Source organism: Halichoeres trimaculatus, unplaced genomic scaffold (genome assembly GCF_033239565.1).
Source record: "Halichoeres trimaculatus isolate MK-OKI-2021-1 unplaced genomic scaffold, fHalTri1.1 fHalTri1_scaffold_3, whole genome shotgun sequence".
NCBI classification, from domain to species: Eukaryota; Metazoa; Chordata; class Actinopteri; order Labriformes; family Labridae; genus Halichoeres; species Halichoeres trimaculatus.
In genome coordinates, this window is record NW_027437181.1 from 9,592,129 (window position 1) to 9,618,862 (window position 26,734).

General features: G+C 41.1%; 1 protein-coding gene across 1 annotated transcript in view; it reads left to right on the top strand.

Moving 5' to 3' along the window:
- LOC141788046 (SH3 and multiple ankyrin repeat domains protein 2-like) overlaps positions 1 to 26,734 on the top strand; it is a 290,879-nt gene that overhangs the window by 154,167 nt on the left and 109,978 nt on the right. Inside the window, exon 13 of the mRNA XM_074666864.1 lies at positions 18,951 to 19,365. Within this exon, the coding sequence (XP_074522965.1) occupies positions 18,951 to 19,365 (415 nt within the window). The remainder of the gene's footprint in view (positions 1 to 18,950; positions 19,366 to 26,734) is intronic.

The following is a 26,734-nucleotide window of genomic DNA, read 5'->3' on the forward strand; positions in this document are numbered from 1 at the left end:
TGGTTGGCAAAAATATAAAAACATGGTGTAGGTTTGACAAATCTATTTGTAACTTTCGCTGTTTTACGCAAAAAGTTGACACTCAAAGCTGCTGAAATGACTCAAGAAGTGCACACAGTTCAGTCTGCCAGAGACTTGCCAGAGTATTGTCATCAACATGCAGCAGAATGGACCTTAGATTAAGTTAAAGTTTCATAAAATATAAAGTAGATACACTCTTTGCTGGAGCTAGACTTTTAGCTTGTGGTTTCCAAACTAGGGCACTGACTTTGGGTTGCATTAAGAATGACTGCAGACATAATGCAATGAAGCATTTTGCTCTGCTTTTCCTACTTTGACTCCTTAAATGAGAGTATCCAGAAAGAAAAGGTGCTTGTTCAAAGCTACAATTTATAGTTCAAATAAAAGGAAAATTTGTTGCAGTCATACTCAAATAAAGCTGCTAGCAGCTTGGCCGAGGTAGTTCGAATTCAGTAGTGTTAATGCTGGGACAAACAAAGATACTTCACTTCAAGAAGCCACCACACTACTTCATCAATCACTAAGCAACAATGTGATCAGCACATTATGATATAGCACTGTTGGATGAGATGCTGTAGCTGTGTCCCAGTTCCTGGGGATGAAGCCTTCATTGAAGGCTCCCCTAAATATGGCCGGCTAATGCACCCATCTTTTCCCAGGCTGCTGAAGATACAACAGGAGCATCCTTTGTGGTCCTACCTACCCCATAGTTTTTCACTCTGTTAAAGGATAAACTTTAGTTTCAACACAATAACAAGCTGTAGAAACATTGGGGAAAAAAAAAACTGATCCCTGTTTTGGATATGTTGGTGATGGACTTATTCTTAACGTGATGCTAACAGCGCAAGGTAGTAAACCATTGCTAGGCAACAGGACCGGTGCTATGTGATGCTGACATTTGGGCGTAACTGTCTCAGTTCAACTCAGTTTTAGCGATCTACTCAGGCTGTGAAGGCTGGGTCCTGCTAAGGCTGCAAACCATGAGTTGGTACACAGCTTATGAGATGTGATACAATCAGTTACAATGAGATAAAGACAAAACATAATACTGGAACTAATAAAACTAAACTTAACTAGAAAACATGCTTAAAAATAAATTGAAACTAAACTGAAGTTAAAAACAAAATAAAATTAAAAAAACAAAAAAAAACAAAAAACCTTTAATAACCTTGATATGATACAACACAATGTGATCCAATTTGATAAAATACTATCATGCAATATCACATGATACGGTACAAAACGATATACTACAATTCAACAAGATGGAATGCAACATGATATAAAATGATGTAATGTGATAAAATACAGCACCATCTTGTATTATACAATATGATACTATAAAGTCCTGTACTATCCCGTTCAAAGTGATTCAGTCTCCAGTCCCCACTGGCAACTTTATCTTGGACTGACAAACAAGTTCTGCATACATTTCAGCTGCCTCCACAATATTTATCAAAAATAAAACAATAGAAATAGAAAGCAGCCCTCACTTACCATTTAAAACCACAAACAGCATGTAATGCACAGAAATGAAAATGTCTGCAAACATGAACATGTCATGTACCAGTTCACCATCACTGCATCTACTGCTAAGTGTTTTACTCTCCTGCTCTGCCCACATGGTGAACCCATGAAAAAAGAGACTTTATTTCCAGCAGAAGGTGCAAAAAAATGTTGAATGTCACAAATGACCCTAAGGCATGAGGAGACATCACAACAGTGTGAGTGGCTCCAGGTTAAAGGAATAATCTGACCAGTGATGAGCAGCACAGATAAGTGCTTCATTTGAGGGTGATGAGTTATTCTGAGACCTGGGGGCTCTAAATCAATCAGCTGGTTATCTCATCTGCTTCACTCTGAGTTTACTTCCATTCAGAGGGGAGGAATGAAGAATATAACTGCGGTTTGAAGTGCTCCTGTACAGTGAATTATCGTATGAGTGGGGCATTCAGCGTGGCTCTAATTTCTTGATTGGACTCGGTGCAGAGACAAAGGTGGACCAGGCTGTAAAGTAGGCCGTGGTGGGATGCGATTGGAAGAGGACAAAGCAAGGCTTCTCAAAGGGCAGCAGCAGCCATTTACGTATGAAAAGGCTGACGTCCTTCATGCACTTAACGCACACGTGTGTTCATAACCCATGTATGTGTGACCTACATACTGTGGTTAATGGTTAGTCAATCAAAGATCTGCTCTTTGACACGTGAAGAAGAAAATAGTGTGTTACTGGGGGAGATGACTCTTTCACTGTAGGTATAGACATCAGTACTGACTCAATCACCAGTATCATGACTCAGTAACAGGTGTTCTGAGCAGTGGTATTGGTTGTAAGTGTAGGAGTGTAAACGTTTCAGTGATGCTGAGTTCTTGAGGTCAGTGTCTACCTCTTAGAGTGAAATATGATCATTGAATAAACGTCAGCTTTTTTCCATAGACACATAACTTCAGGTTAAAGGTTGCTGTTAACACTTCCTCCTCTGGTTGGAGTGACTTTGCAGACAGCAGCACAAAGATGCTCTCACCAGCTCTGCTGTCAGTGTGTCTGGATTGCAGGACAGGATGTAGCTCCTCTTTTCTCTATCGGGGATTGTCAGGGTCCAGTTGCTCCTCAGGCTGCTCTCACACTGGAGCCCTTTAACTCTCATTATTTCATTAAGACCAGCCTGAGAGGGACACTCACCTTTTTACCACAGTGTCAACAGGCAGAGGGTAGACAAACAGAACTCCTTACAGACTAGGGATTCATGTGGGATCAGGTGCCACTTTTTATGAAAATGATTCACCAGCATTAGAGTTTTAGAGTAATAACAATCATATGATATGACAGCTGTATAACAGTATGACTTCACCCCCTGGACATGTCCTTGCCCACTGGGGGCACATTGATTTAATCACTGCAGTTGCCATCTGTCCATCATGAGAGTGATGGATGTAACACACGGTATTCTCCCTTTTCAGCCAGCCTTCATTCATTAAGAACATGAAACCCACATCAGTAAACTCATGGACTGTTTCAAAACAAATGTAAATTAAGAAAAACTGACATATTCAACAATAGATAGATGATAGATGTCTCTTTTGTTGGGAAAAGAAAGGTGCACATGCTTATTTTGGCAACAGAAGTGTGGCAGAGTCCAAAAGTTTGCCAAACTACCTGAGGAGTTAAACAGCCAACATCAGAAAAATTTGTGTTTGTCAGTTGCCTCCAGTTTGCTCTTAAGACATACCTCATGAGCTCATTATTACTCTAAGATAAAACGGAAGCTAGGATGCAGCACAAGGACTCTTTGCATGCTTCATAAGCTCCTACACCCACTGTTACTGACAAACAGTCACTGACAGGAGAAAGACACCAGTTACCATGGTCACTCCTAATAATAACAATACTTTATTTATATGACACTTTTCAATACAAGTATTGAAGTGCTTTATAATAAGCAGTAATAGGTGAAAATGAATAGCAGATGGTTAAAACAAATGAGCAATAAGATAGATCCATAGGTATCCATAAAGGCAAATGGGTAAAATCCAGGTAGAATAAGATAAAATCACAAAATGAAACTTTCTGTAAAAAGTATCTCTTCAGTAGTGAAATAAAACAGGGGACTGATTGTGCCAGTCTGATCTCCTTTCACAAAAACAACTATTGCCCTTGGTCTTTAATCTAGACCCTTGGACAGTGAGTAGAGCACTGCTGAAGTATCTCAGACTTCGTGCGAGTTCATGAGGGAATAAAAAACCCAGGAAAATAAGCCCAAAACATCCATGAACCTGTCAGGATTCAGCAGGGCTTGAGTCCATTGTGGAGTAATGTTTGTGATAACTGACCATCCTTCATCCTTTTACAGTTTGACCTCTGTGTTTATGGCTCACCAGCTTGTCTGAATGAGTTGGGTTGAATAATGTCTGCTTCTAAGTGTGTGCATCTTTTGAAGTTGTTTACCACAAACAGGTCTGACTGGTGTTTGATCTTATATCTCCAACTTTAAAGTGATTTGCCATTGATTAAACCCAGCATACTGTAACAGTGTGGACTTCAAAATCCAAAAAAGTGTCAACTGTGAACTCAACAGAAAAAAAAAAAAACTTCCAAAAATCTTTAACATCCGCATCTTAATCTCAGTTTACTCCTCTTTTCCATTAAACTTCCACGTCTCCATTTTTAAATAGAAACTTTCATTAGCAGCAGCGAGGACAATAAAACACAAACTTTGCAGCTGAACTCAGTCTGTGCTGAAAACAACACAAACAGTTAAAAACTCATCCAGCAACATCGTGTTCACTTCCAAATACAACAAACAAGGCTATTTAGTTTCTTTACAGCTGACTCTCTGTACAAAACGAGACAAAACTACACACACACACGCGCGCACACACTCAGTATGATAAATGAGGGGCCTGTGCGGATGTCTGTAGCAGATATGTGTTGTATTTGTCCTCTCTATAAACCAGTAAGCCTGTGTAAGGATGATTGACAGATGGGCGTATTACACCGCCCGCTGCATGAGTGTGATAATCCGACAGGGAGAATGTTTAGACCAAACACACTTTCATAGTACACACACACACACACATACACACAAACATACATGTGACACGTTCACACTCACACATAAACCACTTTCACACTCAGTCTTCTGCAGGATTCACAGTTTGGACGATGCTCTCTGTTCAGTTCTGTGTTATTCTCAAGCAGGAGTCCGTTACACTCTGAGCCTGAACTCAAGCAGCCACTTTAACCTATTTTATCAGGGTTTATCTTTTTATTCACGCCACCAAACAATGCTTAAAGAGTGCCAGCAAACCAAATAACCCTTTGCTGAAAATCAAGGTGTAAATTTGCTGCAGTCACATGGTGCTTTTCCTGTCCACTACACATCACATTCACCAACTCACACACTGGAGGGAGAGCACTCCACAGGTATGACCAATCAGCATTCATTAATCCAATTTACACACACAGTCACACACCAGTGTCTGAGCTACCAGATCCAATCCAAGGTCCCACGTCTGACCCAAGGACACTGAGACATGAGAACTGTATGAGCCTGATTAAAGCAACAACTGACAAAAGGGGCTGCAACAATGCAACCAAATTAAAAGTGTATATTCATAAAATACTCAACAGTCAGTGTACAAAATAGAAAGTCTTTGTTTTTTTGCATTGGTGGGCGATCATTTTGATGTTTTTAGCAAAAAACGTCTCTACTTAAACTCTCACTTTGACATCCTCAGAGCAGACATAGCCTCATTCCCCCCTCCTGAGATCTCCCAGCAGCTTCTTTAGGGGAACCAGAGCCCAGGTTGGGGACCAACAGAGTTGGGCATCTCTTGCTGTAACAGAAAGAGACCTGCTTCTACAAATCCAGTCATAGATCTTATCCAAACACATTATAGTCATAAAGATCATACTTGAAGTCCAGAGAGTTTATGCTCTTACTCAACTTGCCTGTGGACCAGGATTTCTTTCATTCTTCCCTCTTGGTTAAAAACTGAAACATAGACACTCCTGAGGATGGAAATTCAGGAACATCCCTTCATCGTACTGGTTTATCGTTCACGTGCAAAAGTGGAGTTGTTTGCAACCGACCCATCACTTCATGCTTCCACCTCTGCTGCCAGTTAAACATTTATGTGATGCTTTTAAAATTAATATACACATCACAAAGTTTTTTATTTTTTTCAAGAAAGCAACGCTGATTAAAAAAATGATTAGAGTATTAACAGACAGCTCTGAAAACAGATTCTGAAACCTATTGTAAACTAGGGCCCAACTTTCCATAATTTCATCTTTTAAAGTCACGTTTTCAATATATTTATGCCTTTCTTTCCAAAAAGGATCTGACAGTGGGTGGAATAGGAACAGAGCTGGTTTGGTTTTCACCTTAACCACCTCTTAAACACATGGCTTCACCAACCTTTCTGTAACTGCCTTTATGTAGAAAACACAACTTTGAAGGTGTGTGCTGTAAATCTGTAAACAAAACATGTTCCCTTTCTTGTTTCACCAGTTTCTCAGCTTTGATTGGTTCAAATGGGTGATTTAACATGGCATATTTCTTAGTTCGAATCCTGCCAGTGTAGCTGCTGAGAGTTTTAAACAGCTAATATTTGAATCTTGGACATTTGTCTACTTTCTGGTGTTCAACTTGAAAATAATTTGTCTGAAATAGGAAAGTTAAAGTGGAAAGCTGTACAGCCAAACTGAGAGTGGTCCCTCTCAAAGTGAGCCCAACATTGCATCTTGTGTTTAAATGTGATAAATGTCGACTGAACACTGATTTCTTCTTCTTTTCTTATACACTGGCTCCTCCTGTGCTCTGTGCTACATACACATGCTCTGAAACCTGCGCTATATTTGGCTGATTGTGCCAGCTCTGTGCCCAGGAAGGAGGACAAATTGTCTCATAATTTCTCCATCCTGCCAGGAAGGACGGAAAAATTAATTTGCATGTATTCTGATTTATTTATTTTGCATTTTACGTTGGTTTTTCTGTATATGAAGCAACTGCAGCAGGTCACTTCCATAAAGCTTTGTCCTCCTGCAGGGTGAATTATCCTGAAACCGTGAGTTGGGAATCAGCATTCGGCCCTCAGGGAGCGTCCCCTGAGTGGTGACGAACAGCTAAACTGCTCATTAGTATTGATCAGTGCTGGAATTAGATTAAAGTGCATAATGTGGGGCAGTGTAAGCTTCATTTACGGATAAACATGGTTCACAGCAACAGAAAATTACCGTCTTTCTCCTGGCTTCCGCTGGCTGCATGAGTGTGTGTGAGATGCAGTGCTTGCCTGTGCTCACAGGTGCTACAGGTAAAGTAGCATCATAATTACAGACTGCATCGCATACAGATAACATACAGGGGGTGTACATCTGTGCTGCATAAGAAACCAGCAGTTTTAGACCATGCAGATGTTCACACGTCTTTTAACAGGAGGATCAAGCTGCTGCATGAACATGATGGCAGATATGTTCACACCTGGTCCCTGAGAGTTTTGTGTTTTGGATGAGAAAGGGTCGTAAGGTGTCGTTGAGTGAGCTTCTAGGTACACCCTAGACATATGACACTTATAAACTCCACACAAAAGGCTCCTTCCAAGCAGGAGATTGCTGCAACAGCACTTACCACTGAGCCATGAAGCATGTCCTCTGAGCATCTAAGTCAATGAGATGATTTCTTCATTCCTTCATTAAATATTTTCTAAATTAGCTCAGAGAAGTTTCAAGGCTCTTTCAACACAGCTTGATGTTCATTTAGTCAATCATGGTCCCATGTATGTTCAATCAAACCAGGAAGCAGGGATGGATCCTCTTTGTCCTCCATATTTCCCGTTTTGACTCATTTCTGTGGAGTGTTTGTGCACAATATGGAAATATCCCCCACAGAAATCTGCTCCCATGCTGCATTATTGCATACTTCATGACAACATATGCTTTTCATGCAGCCATCTGCTCGGCTGCCCTTCAGTGGGGTCAGGCCTTCCTTGGGTTGGTAAGATCGTGTCAGAGCTTTGAAGTTTGAGCAGGAAAAAGGAGGAGGAGGAAAGGGAACGAGGAGCTGTGAGAGGGGCACACAGAGAGGCTGACATACACGATACGTCATACAACAGGCAGGTGTGCTGTTGGTGTGTGAGTGCAGCTTTAATGATGTACGGAGCCACCCCCTCTGAGTTGCTTAGCAACAATAGTGGGGTTATTGCCTGCTGTGGCTTCCCACCGATCTAAACTCAATTTTCTTTTTTACACCTGAAAATTGACTGGAAAAAAAAGAAAAAACATATTCTTTAAAACCTCCTGAAGGAAACCTGCAGAATCAAAGTCCATCATCAATGATTTATCCACCAGTCTGAGGCTCTTTCTCAGAGTCCATGGTTCATCGGTCTGCTCAACACAGCCATCAATCAATGGAGCAATCAATCAGACCTTCTTTCGAAAGAATCTCTAGAAGTATTTCCTGCAGTTTAAAGTGAAAGGAAAGAAAGAAAAATGGACCCTATCAATGAAAAGTACAGCAGAAATCCACCACAAGTCACGCGTGATGTTAATTAGAATAAAATGATGCAGGGAAGGAAAGGCATGCTGGAAATTTTCAGATTAGAGAGAAGCAGAATTCACCTTCCAGATTCTAAGTCCATTCCCAAAACCAGCATCTGTTCATCTGTTTCTGCAGAGTCTCAGTTTCACTGTAAACAGGAAGTTCCACAGATTTTGATTACCAAATTTTAAGTTTAGGATAAAACTTTTCAGAACTCAAAGAAAACACAAACAATAACGGTAAGCATTATAAAACCAAAAGGACCCAAACATGAGACTCCCAAGTAGTGACCAAATAAGAAAGACTAAAAAAATAAAACTTCAAACAAAGTCTGGATAGAAGATCAGTATGTGAGTGGAACCCAAACAAAGAACTGCAGATTGAACACTCTTAACCTGGATCAATGACATGGATGAAATCAGGAAGGCACAGGAACAATAAGACGACAAAGAACGGCACGAGGTGAGGGAAGGGAAGACACTGACTCTGAAATATACACATGAGGAACAGCTGGAAACAATCAGGGTCAAGACGCCCAATCAGAGGCACAGCTCAGGTCATATGACTGACTTGCAATGTCCAATATAGCTGCGATTCCTGATTTGCTTCATTTCCATCTCAGAAACAGACGGGTGACGTCGGGTAGACTACATTTATGTTTTATACAGTCTATGTTTGGCAAACAACAAGAGAAACTCTGTAAGCAATGCAAAAAAAAAGAGAAATAAAGACAGGAAGAAAACCTGAAGTTGCTTACTGAATTGTTAAATTTCTGGGTTTAGTTTCAGCTGCATCTTTCCTTATAAGTAACCATCACAGCCTAATTCATATCCACTAAATGTTGTGGATGCAGACTTTTGGGATTGAATAAACTAGACTAAAGCTCAGAGGACAGAGATACCTCTTGTCGCTGCAAAAACCTCACATCTCGGTGATGTGTGATTGAATTCCAGATGTTGTTGGAGGTATAACATCTGTGTGTGTGTGTGTGAATGCGCCAAAAGCAGATGGATCTGTTGAGCGATGACGTGTATGTGATGTTCCCTCGATCTGATGCCTTATAGGAGGTCAGGAAATCCACTCATCAGCAGATTCATGTCTCACTGTGAAGGTTTGATGGAGAACAGCTTGTTAGCTGCTCGTCATGCAGAAAAATCTGTGAGTCAGGATGTCTGTATGGTGAGCTGCTTTTGCTTTCCATACACTGTTTTTCCTGAAGACATCAAAACCTGCTGATACCTGATTGGTTGATGCTTCATGCATTCAAAGAGAAACTCATACTATGATCTCACTTTATCTCTCACATGACTAAGTTCACAGTGAACTCTGGTAAGACCGAAGGGGAAATTTGCAGAAATGCAGACTCACTAAGTCAGCATATTTTTAAGTGTCTACATCATAATTCATGCACTTAGCAGGAACTGGTCTCAAAGTTTGTGAGTTTTTGAGTGTTGAGGCTGAGATTGGGTTATTGTCAGCTCTCCAGGAGATCCAAAGCAAAGCTAACAACCATCCAACTCATCCTGCTCTTATCAATCATACAACAATGATACATACCCTAAACCGTCTTTCTATTCCTGTGTCTGTGAAATTAAATTCATATTTACCCTTAGTTTACATCCATGCTTTGTTTTGAGACATGTGTGTATGTGTGAGTGAGTGTGTGAGTGTTTCTCTTGGGATTTCCAATCTGCAGAGTCAGTTGTTATTTTCTCTTCTCTTTCATGTTTTATTAATCTTATTCGTGCAAATGAATGGAGTCTAAACACCTGAGGCAGTGACTGAATCTCCTTTTATCATCCTGAGAAACCGTCTCTGATATCAGGAGAGACGCTCTTAAATCACACAGTTTCCACAGAAAACAGGAATTTCTGTCATTTGTGTCTGAACTTTTAGTTAATCATTTGTTTTAATCCCTTTTTTAATGGTTAACTAAATTCTGTTTGAGAAAAGAAAAGTCTTGTCCTTTGATTTGTCTCGGTTTTAAAGTCCCTCAAGTGGCATTTGGACCACAGTGGGATGCCAGAATTTTCTTCTGAAACCAGACAAATGTAAATTTCTGATTAATATCTGACATTTGATAATGCATAATTGAGAAGAATGTAACTCACAGATTTTAACAACCAAACAGTGCAAAACAGAAATGTCAGTGTCCTCTGGTGAGACAAAGAATGTGAGTGGAACTTAATGCATTTGTTATTCAGTGCAGTATACAGAATATAAATGAGCTGCTTTTAGACCAGACTGTTTTCTGAGGGATATTTTGATGCAGACTTTTGGTAACAAAGTGCTTTTGAGCGCAGGAACCCAGGTCCACCACGCCCAGCTGTGATGGACCTGGTTTAATAGCTCCTAAACAATGGTTTTCCTTTGAGCCTCACAGTGCAAACATGTCTCTGTCAGCTCAAAACAATATTTTAGTTTCCAAGCTTGGCTGTGTCCGTTGGGATAACTGTCCATCAGAAAAACACTTAAGTTGACCCCTTTTGGCTTCTGTTGTGGCTGTACTTCTGTTTTGTCTGACACCTACCAGCCACCGAAGTTTCGACTAGCTTGTCTTCTTTCGAGCTTCAACAAATCCATCTGCAGATATATGAAGAACAATCAAAACCAGCACAGGCTGAATCTCCTCCATGCTAACAGGCTAACTGTGGTTCTGCACATAAAGATGGCAGCTTGTCTTTGCCCTCTACTGGTCTAACTGTGTAGTGCAGTTTCTTTTTTTTTCTCTACATCACTGGCTTGATCTGTTTATAGGGATGTGTATCTTCCACATTTGAATTGATACGGTATCAGTGCCTGGTACCTTGCAATTAGTATCTGTACTCAGCTGTACCAACTTTTGGTAAATGTATGTGTTAATGTGGTAAATAATATTAATTTTTTGAATAATAAAGTCTCAAAGTTTTTTACTTTAACATATATATTTTTCGGTATATAAACTTGCAATGCTGTTTTCATGTCCAGCATGGAAAACTGCCATCTCTTCCACTTTCTCGCAGTCACAAGGAAGTGTTAAGTTACCTAAATAGGGTGCTTTTTGATTTTAAGTGAATCGATACCCGGTACTACAGATGGGATTTGGTTGTTTCCTAGAAAGGTACCGAATTCGGTACCCATCCCTATTAGCGTATTCTTCCTAGGCCTGGGGTGAGCGCAGAAAAACAATGGGCTACAGAAAACATTTGTTCCTGGAAGAGTAAAACCACATTTCTTAACTTCTGTTCTGGCCCTAAAGAAACCTATAGTTTCCAGTTTTAGGTACCATCAAGATGTAAGACAGACTCACCATAGCTGCATTTCCACCAAGCAGTCCGGGTCGGTTCAGTACGGTTTGGGATGGTTTGGGACAGTTAAGTCTGATCCTGTTTGCGTTTCCACAGCAAACTGTGTCCTCTGGTGGTAGGCGGCGTGTAAGCCGGATGCCGGAAGCCACAGCTGGTAAACAATAGCACGACGCCGTAGCAGCTTACCCCGCTATTAAATCCAACAAAGAAGAAAACGCGACACAGTAAACAAAGAGCACGGATGGAAGACATGCAGCATTTCGTCCTCTCTGAGATTTTCATTTAACTCTCTGTTACAAAAGTGCAATCAAGCTTCGTTTCAGAGAAGTCTGTGTGCCGCCAGGAGAAATGCAGCCGCTGTCGGGGTAAGTGACGATTCTTTTGACCAATCAACCGTCTGCAGCGTGTTGCTCCACCTCCTGAGAGTGGATAGGTTCAGTCTGGCACCCATACGAAAGGGTCCCAAAAAAGTGGGACGGCACGTCTCGGTTTTTAGGGATCCGTCCCGGGATGAGTCAGTGGAAACGCCGCTAAAAGCGCACCGTACCGAGACGAACCAACCCGGACTGCTTGGTGGAAACGCGGCTCATGATGCAGGTATGTCTGATATAATCTGCATCTCTGGCATCTTTAGACCCCCTCTCTAAAACTGAAAAGGTCTCCTACTTTAGTATTTTGTTTGCTTGGCCTTAGCGGCAAACTGTGGTGATACTGTTCCTTGGGTTTCACTTTGGAATGTCTGCAGAAGCAAACAGAAAGCTGATGGAGCCTTTACAAAAATATCAGTTTTAACAGCGAAATGAAATGTTGGCTCTCTTCTGCAAAACAGTTTTGGTCCCTGTGGCTGAATTCTGGTTTTCCCATTAAAAGGAAAGATCCCGTTTTCTGCCTGTTATGACGGTTTCAGTTTGAATGCAGTGAGGCCAAGAGCTGTACATATATTAACATAATAAGGGGCGTGGTCAGATTGTCAGACATGTGGGAGTGTTGAAGTGTTTTCCAGTAGGCTGAATCGCCTGGACTGCACCTCTATGCCCGTTCATACAGAGTCTTTGTGAATCATAAAGCCTCTTCTAGGAGCACTGCACAACAGTTTTTACAGTCTGTGTCCTGACACCCATGCACTTCACAAGATACAGCAGTGTTTCAACACCAAACAAAACCTTTAAATCACCACAGCTCTTCTCTGAACACAGTCTGTCAGTGTTGGTGCTTCTAATGAAGGTGTTTCTCCGTGCTTTCATTCTTTCTTTGAACTTGTGACAGGTATGTGTGACCACAACTACAAAAAAGGAGCACAACCTTCACCATTCCTCCACTTTCTGCTACCGTTACATAGACCACAAGGACTCCTCTGGATTTCAGTCTTCTGTGCAGTTACGCGCTGCAGCCTGCCTCTCATGGGAGAGAGAGGGAGAGAGAAGAGGGGGCGGGGTAATGATAGAAGTCATGTGTGTGAGAGTGTGTGTGAGCAGAATGTGTGTGAGCAGAGGGGGTCGTGTTGGCTTCCCAGGGAGCTGCTGGTAGTGGAAGCGGGATCATGTGCGCTGCGCGCGGCAGCTCCTCTCCGCGGAGACGCTGTCCGTGGTGCTGAAAGGGAGAAACTCGGGCTGTAAAGTCCTGTGACATGCACCAACTGTGACTACAAGTCGGAGTAGCAAAGGAGTGAAAATGAAGTCGATCATCAATGCCTTAAAAAAGGAAGGTAAGCAGCTGCTGCTCTCTTCTTAGACTTTCAAATTAGGCGCTTGGATTTCACTCGTTTTGAGCTCGGCATACCTCCACCGTCAACTTCACGCACAGGTGAGGTGACAGTCAGGTCCAGGAAAGTACAGATACATTCTGAAAAGTGCTCTGTCTTTTGTCCCTGCTGTTTAAGGATAAAGGAATGTCTGTTTGTATTTGGGTTAGAATAATAATCAGACGTTTTTCCAGACAGAAATTTAAAAAAAAGGAGGCAGCGCCGACAGGGCAGTGTTTTTTAGGTCACAGTGAGAGATGAAAAATGGGACTTCAGCCCATAGAAAACACCCAGAGACATGACTTTGTGCTGCCCCCTTCACCCGTACAGCCCATCCATCTGCCTGTGTGTGAAACCGTGTTGGTGGTTTGACGCTTTGGCTCGATTTTCTCAATGAGACTGAGGCAGAGCTGCACAGCGGGGAGAGGAGCCTACAGGCGGGGAGAGGGGCCAAAAATCTGCATCCTGCGGGAATGAATGGGTCACAGAGTTGACAGCTTTTTATATGCACTTCTTTATTTTCCATCCTATTGGTAGCATGTTTTATAAAATGGACCTTTAGTAGATCTTTTCTAGGTTCATCAAACTGACTGTTTGATTCCTTTAAATAACATGTTTGTGCATGCAAATAACCAGAATTGTTCCAATACGCAGAGTGAATTAGACTTTTATACATCAGAAGCCCTCAGAGTACCATTTAAAATCTTTGCACAATTTTTCCAAATGCATCAAAGCATAATTTGATCAATAACCAGAAAATTCATCCACAGAAGCAGCAATTTAAGTTTCAAATATGTTAAGGAGAAGTAAATATGTATGTGTGAGTGTGTCATACGCAATGATGTTGTAACTGCGTTCCTCAGCGTAGGACAAGCTGTCTCATGTGCAGCCTGTTAATGTTCTGCACGTCCCGAGCACCTTCTGTATCTCTACATGGTCGTCTCGCTCTGTGGAGTTTTATTAAAATGTCTATATTCAGAGTTGAAGCCTTGTATGTCCAGTAAATTCTACAAACACGCACGGGATGTACTTGTTCTGTTCTGTCCCTGCATTAAAAAAAATGAGCCACTGCAAAAATATTTGTTTTGAAGCATATTTCGCTGATTTGTACTTCTAGCATTTGCAGCTCTGCAGGCTGAATTTCTTGCTGCTTCCTTGAGCTCCAAAGGTCAAAACGATGACTAAAATAATTTTCACAGTATCTCAAAAGAAGCTGTTTTATGTCAGTTAAAGCTAATTTCCGTGATGCTTACCTTAAAGCTAACGACAGAAGAATCTGTTAGTACTCAGCTCCTGACAAAGATATAAAACTGAATCGTGCCCTGGTTTGGCTTCTTATATGAAAGCTACTATATAGACTATAAATACTCTGTCAGCAGCGCTTCATAGATGAATCACTGCCATTTGCATCACTGTTGACAGAAACTGTAATTTACCCATCACTGCACAGGTGAAGCATTGCATCATGGGGTATTTCTTTTTTCAATGTAGGGGATTGATTTTTGAAGCTTCTGGCCCCATTGTCTGACCAAATTGATCGAAATGAAAATTACTTTTACATCTTTTGACTTTGGATGCTGTAAAATTGAGACTGCAATTAGGGTCCATCTGTTGGTTTATTCCACCCAAAATAAAGTTGAATTTTAGCCTGAAATAAAAATCCAAGAGACAATAAACTGAATTGAAGGTGTGAACCAATAAAATAGAACATTTCATCTTCACTGTGCTTTCAGTCAAACACTTTTCCTAAATCACTTTAAAAAGGAAAACATAGCACATTAAAGGAAATTTGCTTTGAATAATGGAGCCACAACTGGTGAATAGACATCAAAGCAAATCTGATGAGAGGGAATTGGATCAATTTTCCATCCTGGACCTAAACACAGCATTGCAATGTTATATATTGAAGAATAAATATGTATTGAAAAACATTTTTTTTTTCTATTAAACCAAATGATATATATTTTTTACCACATAAACACAAAAAAAGTACCAAAAATTGGTACTGTTGAGTATCGGTACCGATTGCCAGGTACTGGGTATCAGTACTGTATCATTTTAAATGTGAAAGGTACCCATCCCCAGCAACTTCATATGCTTGTTTTTATCGTAATGAAGCATAGATATCACTGGGAAGTTCACATTCTTAGTTTTTTTTTATGCCATTTCATTTTTTCTGGTGAACAAACTGTGACAAAGGTAACTGCAGCGTTGGGGCTATCGCAGTAAGTGAAGGGTTCAATTATTTTTAAACTATGGTCGGTGGAGCTAGAGCACTTTTGAAACCATGTTTTAGTTTCTAACTAGTCTGTCAGTTCTGACTGTTTGGAGGGTTTCATGTTTCAGTTGTTTTGTGACTTAACGTCAAAGTGGATGTCATCTTCCTCCTTCTCTCAGATCACATATCAACACAAGTTAAGAGATACATTTCCTCTCTTCCTAACCAATCAGGTTAAAGAACGACTTTCTTCCAGGGTGATTGACTTGACCTTGACAGCCCTTTTCTTTCTCTCTTCATTTTGAAGTTTGTTTTGAATCACAAGCAAAAACAATCACACAGCCAACCAAACAAAGAGTATATTTCCTTAAAAAAGACAGAAAATCATCCAGCATGTGACGCGCAGCTGTTTTCAGCTCTCTCATCCTCCGTCTTCAGCTCAGATCTGCTGCTGAGCTGAAGGTAACCTGACTCTGATGAAGTTCTGTCCCTGCAGAGTTTGCCCTCTATTCACCATCCCGTCCAAATTTAGTGTTTCTGTTCTGTTCCTTTCCATTTTCAGTGGATAGCAGCATAAATTAACAATCTCCTGCTGCTTTCTCGTCATCTTTATGCTGCAGCAGAGAGATCCAGCTCCAACGGGGTAAAAAGGAGACAGCACAGATTGTTGTGCTCCTTGGTTTGACTTGGACTAACTATCTAGCGTGGTTTTAGAAACAGATTCTGATGCATCTGACATTTCAAGACCTGAGTCTGGTAAAAAGCTGTACTTCAGGGGCCTGGTGTGTCTCTGAAAGGTATAAAACGGTATTATCTGCAGTTTTTGGTCCAGCTATGTTGACTTCAAGTCTGAAACTTTGAGACAACCAGAGTTTGAAGTCCTGTTAGGGCTCAGGGTGCACACATAATGCCAGCATCATCGTTCAGCCAGCTTGAGTCCTTCCAGACACTCTGACCTCTGAACTGCATTCTCTGCTTCAAGAGCGTTTCATTATATACACTCACTGATTGCTTTTCCAGCTCTTACATAAGCAGCAGGGCTTGTTTTGATCCCCCTCCCTTCCTCTTTTCTACTTCATAATTAATTTGTGTGAGACTCAGAGAAAGAGAGAGCATGAGTAGCTGCGTAAAAGTGTGTGTTCAGCTGAAGTTTAAGCTGTCCCTGATAGCGACACACACTTCGGATAGCCTGGTGGCTTCTGAATGTGCTAGCTCATTAGATGTTATCACCTCCTCTCCTCATCAACACGCCGGCAGTACCCACAGTCACACCGACACACACGCAGAGGGGAAGGTCTGCGATATTAGCCTGGAAGAGTGATAATGACTCAGTGAATCCCCTTCCAGATCAAACACCAGTGAGCTAACAGGCGGGGATGCTAGCCTGTTAGCATCACATTAATTGAGCCCCTAATCAGAGGATTGTTATTGGAAATGCTGTGGGCCACGTTCTGCCCCGGTGTGTTGGGAGGAGAGCTGGTGGTGGGAGTCCCAGGCCCGTCATCATGAGGATCTGTGGGGAAATCAAGACCAACCTCCTTTACTGGAACAGACCAACAGAGGAGCTGAGGCGGAGTGAGCCAGAGGAGCTCAGCTGTACTCAGAGAGTCCTGGTAATCATGATAATGATGGGCAGGAAGAGGGAAATGTGGAGCCAGGAGCCACCACAGTCCATCACTGTCAGATTGTGTTATGGATGCAGCTTTCACACTCAGATAAATCCAGAAATATATTCAAAGGCTCGGAAACTTTGTCTCTGCACTCAGGTCAGGAGAGACAAGTTAAATGATGAAGGATGTTATCACCACAAATGAAGCGGTAATGTGACTGGACAGGAAGTCTTCGGGGTTTGGATCACTCTCTCATGAAGCCCAGGGACTGGTGTGGTGGTGTCTGATGTCTTGTGAAGACCAGTTTGATGAGTTAATGGTTGATGATTCTGCAAAGATGTGGTCTCTACGATGGGTATTAATTGGGGAAGTGGGGTATGAGGTGGAGAAATTGAGTTATTGCCACCATTACAGACTGATGAAATCAAAGCTCATCTGTCCCTCAGGTTTCTCTTGATACCAGACGATATGTGGTCCGTTTTCTGCAGTGGTACATGCTGCAGAAACGTCAGCAAACTCTGCTATCTCTACAAGAAAAATGTTCTGCATTAGGGGTTGATATGAGAAAAATATGTCACGATGTTTTCATGGCAGTATCAGGACCTGGATTTGATCTGGACTGTTTTTCAGATTTAAACTATTTTGACTAGGGATAGGTGGCAAATGAGCTTTTATAGGTACTGACCCAATCCAGTATGTTGTACCGAGTACCGATTCACATAAAACCAAAAGGTACTATGTTAAGGTACATTCATGGATTCTTGTGACTGTGAGGGAGTGGAATAGTAGACAATTTTCCATGCTGGACATGAACACAGCATTGCAAGACTGTATTAAAGAATAAATATGTTAAATTAAAAAAACTTAGAGATTTTATGATGAAAAATTGTAATATGTATTCCGGCCTTAACACTCAAAGTACCAAAAATTGGTGTTGTCGGGTACCAATATCGATTGCCAGGTACCGGGCATTGGTATTGTATTGTTTCAAATGTGAAAGGTAGCCATCCCTAATTTGACCTCAGACAATATTTTTAGACTCACAAATTTCTGATCCTGCATTTTGAACTATTTCTCAGCTCCATTTCCTAACTTTAATCTGGTCTGGTGTTTTCTGATGTGTTTTTTGAACTCTCACATTTTCACATCCTGATAAATCCATTCATTCATACAGTACCTGACACCAAGAGGGCACAGCTGATACAATGAAATGCAAGTTTTTATCGGCATGGAGTGATCAAGACTCATGTTTTTCCTCCCTATGTCCACATACATCATGGTATCACTCTTATCACACTTTCCTGTTACTCACCTGCCTCACCTCGGCCCTGGGATGAAAACTTCAGCTCAAGACCTCTAATTTTCAAACACTTTTCTCAGACTGACCATTTATACATCTGAATGTTTTATGCTTATTAGAATGAATTGTTTAATGATTAAAATGCATAAAAATGTATGCACCTATTGTTGAGTCATCACAAAGTTAAAGACCCTCTTGTTAGGGGTTTTTTTTTTGTGTGTGTTCTTATTTAACCAGATTTTATAAACTCAGCCCAGGATATCTGTGCTACAATCAGCCATGTTTCCACATGAATCCACCTGCAGTGTCAAAATTATTCAAAAAGCTTTAAGGAGGTGAAAATGCTGATCATATGAGAGAAAGCTGAAGAAGAGTCAGTTTGCTGACAGACGTGTTGAGGAAGTGACAGACGCGTTCCTGCTCAGAAAGATGTCACTGAATGAAAAATGACACATTCACATATAAAGGTTATCTATTTATAGTTCTCCTCCGTCCTCTTTCTTATGGTTTGCAAGTCATATGTGCACTTTGCCCCAGTCATGATTTTTGATGGTTGGATACCTGAGACTCAGAAAGGAAACAGAGAGGGACATGGGCCTCCTCTGAATTTAAAGTTTCTGTTTTGTGGCCTCTCTCCTTCAAAATCAGTCCCTTTTTAACGATTTTATACATTTTCCGGCAGCTATGTTTCAAGAATTAAAGGTAAAGTTCAAACTGTTTTCTTGTTTTCTCCTCAGTGCCTTTCCGTGAGGCTCCAGCCTACTCTAAACGCCGCCGGGGTCCGTCTTCTGGAAACGACCAGTCCCCCTCCTCCTTAACGGCTCCGCGGGTCCTCCTGCGCTCCAACAGCGACAACAACTTAAACGTCAGTCAGTACCAGCAGCAGCAGCACGGCTCTTCTGGCAACTGGGCCCCCCATCTGCAGCCGCAGCCCCACCCGCACCGGGGCACCCAGCAGGGTCTCACGCAGCCTGGCTCCGCAGCATTACATCGCAGCCTGTCACCCCAGCTGCTCCAGCAGATGCCCAGCGGCAGCCCCAATGGCAACGTGGTGGTACGGACCATGGGGAGGGGGGCGAGGAGCCGGTCTCCCTCCCTCAGCCGGCTGGGGGAGGAGGCCAGACGAGCTGTACCTTCACAGCGTCAGCCCAGGTGAGTCTCTGCTCCCCATGGTGTGTTTGTGTTTGTGTACACTTGCTTTACATTTCTCCACAGCATCCAAGCTGACTAACCTGCAAGTCAGAGGTCAGCATATGACTCACTGATATTTTGCCGTCAATATTTAGCTGTTCTGCTCCAGCACAGCTGTGATCTGGACATTGCTGTTGCTGATGCAGTTAATGTGTCAGAAGCATCATCTGTACATCAGCATGCAGAGATTCTGTTGCTTTCAGAAAAGCACAGCAGAGGGGAGACTTCCTGGAGTGGCAAAAACCTTTACAGCCTGACATTTGAGCTCCTTCAGGTTTTAAAACATAGATCTTTGAAAGAAAACCAACAACTGTTGAACCTCATCAGTGATGACCTATATAGCACACCTGAATCACAGATCATACTGTACCCGCTAACCTGGCATGCAAATGTCAGATATCATCAGCAACAGACGCTCGCTGCTCACACTGCAATAAAGATGTTTCTGCTCGTCATACACGTCTATAAAACTGTCAGCTGTGTGTAGGAGACCAGCTCGAGGCCTTTGATATCAAAGATTTCAATTCACTCGTGGTGCCTTAGATGAAAAAGATGCTGTTTCATTTAGGTTTTTATAGTGGAATGAGGAGGTATGGCCAGACCTTGACTGAAGTCTATGAATTAACCTCTCCCTGAGTGATAGGAACAAAAACAGAGACAGGAAACTCATGTTAACCAGTACTGTGATGCTTAAGACACTAACATACATCCACACTGTAAACCTGGATTTTGAGTTTTGTTAAAAATTGAGTAGAATGTACACACATAAGTTTTACTCCATTACTTAAAAAAAAACAAGTACTCCTTACTTTTTCTAATGCAGATCTGATTGCAGTAATCACAATCAGTTAACTTAATCCACACTCTAAATTTTATGTTGTGGCTACACCTCTTTGGTTTAAAAACAAAATCAACAAAAGAAGGCTTCATGTGTGACTTTTCAACTTTAAGTGATTGTGTTTAACTTTTAGGGTGTGAAGTAGACTGAAAGGTGTAATTTAATCAACTTTCATTCCTTGTTCTGTTGAAGGGACTTAAGGATGGTGAAGTGGTTTTCAATTAATCAACTTTAATTTGTAGAGCCCTGTACAACACACACAGCGACCAAAGTGCTTTCCATTAAAATCATCAACATCGAGACACAATAATTCAAATTCAGAACAATAAAGATACAATAAAATTCAACTAAAATGGCAGGAATATCTCACCCCATTACTGTATGTTAAAATCCAGTCTGAATTAATAGGTTTTAAGCCTGGATTTAAAAAGCCCAAAGTCTGTAGTGGTGTGAGGACCACTACTGAGGAGGACTGTAAGGCCCTAATGGGGTCCCAAACACACACTAGCTCAGATAGATAGGGAGGGTCAAGGCCAATGTAAGGCTTTGAAAACAGAAAGCAGCAGTTTAAAATCAACTCTAAAAGAAACAGGGAGCCAGTGAAGGGAAAATAAAACAGGGGTAACGTGTTCCAAACTGCAAGTATTCGTTAAAAAGCGTGTAGCAGCAGTTTGAACTAGCCGAAGATGATTATCACTGTTGCACCATAGGAAGAAGATTCCTTGTTTGAATTCCCAGACAGACAGACCTTTCTGTTCTCTCCAGGTACTGCAGCTTCCTCCCCAGTCCAGATACATGCTCATTGATTCGACGCTCTAAACTGCCTGTAGGTGCAAGTGTGTGCATGAAAGATTATCTGTCTTTAAATTTGAGCCCTGTGATTGACTGCTGACCTGTCCAGGATGTACTTCGCCTTTCACTCAAAGACATTAGGGATGGGCTCAAAAATGGAAAAGCAGCAAAGATGCATTTTTTCCAGCAATTGGTTTACCAGTCTTTTGAATTAGACTGAACTAATCCAGTTTACAGTTGTAACTTAAGATTTTAAGCTAAGCTTCTACTCAGTGCTAAACTCAGTCTACTAAAAGTTTGTAGTAGCTTTAAGTACCTAACCCTATCTGGATGTACTGCGCAGCTGGTTTGGTTGAATATGCTTGCTCATGTCCAGTACTGTTAGTAAACATTGTAAGAAGTGTTAAAATCCTCATTTCACTCAATGCCTTGTGGGCTGTGTTTGAAGGTTTAAAATTTGATGTGTTTTGAGCTTCAAGTAACCATAAAAATCTGTCTGGTTGTTGTATCGTCTTCTTTTGTGGGTTTATCTTTTGTAAGATGGTGGTCAAACATTGTGACAGGATGCCATAGAATTGACTTTTAAAGAAACATTGGTAAATTTGACTCTGAATGGGACCATAATTCACCAAATGAACATCAGCATTTTATTATTAACACTTAAAACTAGAGATTGAGCATAAAACTTGCATAAACTTGTTTAATGAGCCAATAGATCAGCTGAGAAGTTTTTTACCAGTTAGTTTATCCCCTGCTGTCCTAAAAAATTAATGCAGGCTAAAGATGGATGTATGAAAAGAGACTTGTTACTTATAGATTAATAATTAAGTAAAATCGTCTGAGTGAGGGATGTTAAATGTGAAAGATCTTCGGTGATCAGATTGCTTTGGGACACCATCATTGAATCAGAGGAGTGATGAAACCATGAAACTGACTCCAGAGTAATAAAACAAAGTCACCGATGGTGATGAAGGATGTGATGAAGGGTGAACTTCTGTAGCATTAAACCAGAACAGAGGTTTAAGGAGGTGACAGGGATGGAGGAGGGTCAAAAAACTAATGGAGCAGAAAGGAGAGCAGATCTAGAGTTCAGCAGCTGATTGATTGGTTGAAGGGCTGCTTGGTGAATATTTAAAGAGTAAACACAAACCACATGCTGAGCTTCATTTTTGTTTTGATTTGTCTTTTTCAATCAGGAAGCACAGCTTTTCCTTTTCATATACAGTTTTTTAGATCCTGTTGTTATTGACCGTTTCATTATTGGTAATGCAGGTTCCAGAATTTGACAGAAAACAGAGACAATCCCAACGCAAACACTCTGTTTTAAAAATTAATGTTAAAAAACTGACTTAATTCGGTCCAGCATTGTAAAGACAAACTGGTGGGATACTCCTTTAAAGAGTGCCAAGCTGTCAGCCTGACAGAAAGCTCTTAAATTAATAAAACTTAACCAACCAAATACAAAATTCAACAGAGACATCTCTTCTGGAAATGAAGTCTGGGTTAGTCTGAAGATTTCACAGGACATGCTGTCGACTGTTCTCACACGAAGAGAGTACTTTAAGAGCTGTTTACTTGTAGACCAGACTGTGAGAGCAGGGAGGAGAGATCTGGGTGAGTTTCAGGTCAAATAATGCTCCTTAGCTCACCTTTTAGCTGCACTGAGACGTCTCTAAGACCAACAATGAAAACAGGGAAGGGATTTGGTTCAAACACTTTTATTTGTGGTGTCTTCAAGTCAGAACATTTGTACAAATCAGGGCATGATCTTTGGCCTGCAGAGCTGGATAGGAGGACAGATACTAGGTGATTTTAAGAATGACACATGCTGGATGTGAAGTCTGTGCAGCTCAGGTTTTGTGATTGGACCAGCTTCTGGTGTCACCACTTATTTGTATCCTCACAAGACCTGAGAAACCTCAGACCTTACATCAGGGTTTTGGCAAAGTCTGTAATTTACCTGAACTTAATGACAACTCTGCACATTTGCTTACAAAACAACTATTAATATCTCCCCATGCAATTACTGTTTCACCTTTGACAAATGGAAAACACTCCCCACTGCTCTCACTGTTCTCTCGCTGCTCTCACTGCCGTGTGGATCGTCTCTGTACAACCAGTTTTTGGTCTCACGAAGCCCTTGCGTTGAACTTTCTCCTGAACCTCTCTCCAGGCTGTGCAGCGACATTTGGCTGGTGAATCTGCACGCAGACTCCTCTAAAAACTTTCTTTTAAGTTTAAACCTCCTCCATTTTCAGCAGGAGAAAGGAGAGAAAAGGAAACTGTGCAATAAGAAGTTTGATTAAAATGTAATGGATGCCAATCCATGCAGAACACCTAGGATGATTAAAATAATTATGTGATATAATATTCTGTTTTAACGGTGAACTTGCTCGTATTTTGGGTGAATTAACCCTTTAAACTCAGCCTCATGGCGCTTGGAGTGTGTTTTAGAAGCGTACAGTCAGTCTTCATTACTGTGCATACGTTACACCCTCTCCCACCATCCCCCTCTACAGCTGATGTATGACGGACTCCTCAGGGAAACACACAAATCTGGCTTCCTATAGTAGCTACAGCAACTGTTGCTATGGTTTCCTACACACATTTTACACATGTGTGTGTGTGTGATGTTTCTGCTTTAGGAAGCGTTGCTAAGTGTAGGTGTGTGTGAGAGAGTTCATGTCTGCCTGTTTGAGAGTTCATTCAGCTGTGCGTGCATGCATGCATGTGGCGCTCATCTTGGAGTGATATTGCGGTTTGTACAGTTTAAGGCACATTCTCTCTGGCCTCCTCTTCTTCTGCTCCTTATCTCCTTCTCTCCTCTGCCCTCTTGCCCTTCCTAAATTCCTCCCACTTCTCTCCCCTCTTTTCCTCCTCTTTTTGCTTTTTTCCATTGCTCTACTCCTCCTTTTTCTCTTCTTTGTCCACCCCTTTTCTAGACATCTTTTCCTACTTCTACTTCTCCTTTCTCACTTCTTCCTCCAATGTCTCTACTTCCAAACTGTTTTCTTTCACCTTATCCTCTTCTTCCTTACATTCCTTTCCCCATTTTCTCTTCCCCTTCCTTCTCCAACTCCTCCTTCTTCTTCCTCCTCTCATCCTCTTCCTCCCTTTGCCCCTTCCTTTATTTTTTCTTCTTGTCTTCCTCTACAAATCCTCTCTCCATGTCCTGTATTCACACAGCCTCCATCTCTCTTCTCCCCCTTTCTTCTTCTTCCCCTTTCTTCTTCTGCTTTTTCTCCTCTTCTTCATTCTCCTTCACCTGCTCAACATGCTTTGTCTTAACCTCATCCTGCTTTTCTTTTTTATCTTCTCTTTTTCTGCTCCTTCTACTCTGACTTCTTTCCTTCTCCTCTTCATCCTCCATTCCTCTTCGCTTCTCCCTCCTCTCCTTTATATCATAACCCCTACTCTACTTCTCCTCCCTCTTCTTCTTCTACTTCAACCTCTTATCTTCTCTTTCTTCTTCTCCTTTTATTTGCTCCTTTTCTTCCTTCTTCTCCCATCCATGCTCCCTTTCCTTCCTTCTCTTGTCATCTTCTCTCCTTCCTTTTCCTTGTTTACTAACTTTTTCTCCTTATCCCCTCCTTAAGTCTCCTACTTCACTTTCTCTGCTCTTCCCTCTTCCTGCTCCTCTTCCTTTCGCTCTCTTGTCTTTGTCCTCCTCTTCCTCTCCTCTTCCTCCTCCTCCCTGGCAGATGGACACACTTTCAGAGCTCGGCAGCACCAACACTTCCCACACTCCATAGCTCTGCCTCTGTCCGGTGTGGACGGGAGGACAATATAGAAAAGATGTGAAGACGGAGCTGTAGATTAAGATGAGATGAAAAGGAGGAAGAAGAGGAGACGTGGATAAAAGAGCAGAATGAGAGGTTTAGACTGAAGGAGGAGTTGTACAAAGGGCCCGAGGGATGGGGGAGGACAGCTTGCTCCAGCACTAACATGAACATTACTGATATGTCTTTTGACGTTTTCCTAAAACATCAACAGAGGAGCTGCTTCATCTCAAACCTTCTCCTGAAACATTAAACCTGAGGAACTTCACAGCAGTCTTTACTCCTTTGGTGGTGGATACAGATTGTAGAGTATTTATTTAACAGCTGGATGCTGCTTACATTAACAAAACCAAGAGCTGAAGGTTCAGGTAGTGTTGGAGAATGTGATCTAGTCATTGGTTTCCTGAATAATCATCCGAAAGCATGTGAAGAGCAGACTAATGACTCGGTTATCCCCATGAGAATTATTAGTGCTGAAGATCTGATTGACAGGTTTAATGAGGATCAGCCTCTTCATACACACTGAATCAGACCTGAACCACAAGCTCCATCACACACTGTTATAGAGACCTGACTCTGACCAAGGTGTGTGTTTTTTTTTTGGAGAGCAGGTTGGCTTTCTTTGTTGACTTTTCCCAGGATGCAAAGCGTCGAGGTAATGTATTTATGAAACGTGAAACTCACTTTGTAGTTTAGTGTCCAGAAGGTGAGCAGACTCTCTGTTAAGTGTTCCTCACAGCCTGTAATGTGTAATATTAGTGAATCCTGGTTATGTCCCTCCAGTGCTCATCTACCAACTCCAACCTCACCAAGCAGAGCTAACGTAACCTCACTCTTTATTGCATTGAACAGGTAAATATATATAAAAGTGAGACTATTTCAAGATCACTTATACATAGTACATTAGATTTGTAAAGTGAGCTGTCTATGCAGCAGGATCATATTACAAGAATTCCTAAAATAAAAATACTAGACCTTGAAATCTGTTGTCCTTGAGATGTAGACAGTGCAAGCAAAAACTCCTCATTTCGAGGTTTTTTTTTTGTTTTTTTTTTATTCTGAGTTGATGAATCCCAAGGAACCAGAAAACATCACAAATTTAGGTTCTCTGTATCAAAGAGCCATTAAAAAGATGTTTCTTCTTATTTTAACAAAAGTGTTTGTGACAAAAAATATAAAGTTTTTGTATCATTATAAAGTATACATGTAGTTTAAGATGTGCAGCTCTATCAGGAGCTGTGGTTTGGTTTGTGCGGTGTCTTCACGGTGTTTGTACATGTCTGAGTCACTTAATTGGTTTAAATGTGTTTTCAACCCATCTATTGTGTCAGTCTTCAGTTAAGCATTTTGTGGGTTTTTCTAAATCTGGACATATTTTTTTTTCTTCAAAAAACTTGAGGTGAGAGAAAGAGATCAGCTTAATGCTTGTGCTTAGTTTAAAATTAAATCATATATTAAAAGATGGAAAAATTAATGAAACACAAAAAAACTTAAAACAAGGCTGTATTTATAACACATCGAAATATAAGAGTTTAAGTCTTATCTTCAGCATTGTTCCCTAAACACAAGCAATAAATCATTCTATAGTATGACCAACATAACAAAAGCCACTTTCAACATAGAAACAATTCTGTCCTGTAGGCCAGATGATGCATGAAGTGAAACGAATAAAATATCTTTATTTAACTTTTACAGTTACAGTAAAATATTTACTGATTAATTTTACTTCAACTCTTGTAGACATGTAATATTTTTACCAGAAAAACCAGCATATTGACTTTTGCTGAGTATAAGGAAGAACAAGTACAAGTTACTCTATTCTTACCAGGTCCTTGTACATTAAACATTTTTAAAATGTTTTGTAATTGCAGCCTTTGCAATTTGAAAATTGCACTCTATTACATTGCAATGTCAGTTTCAA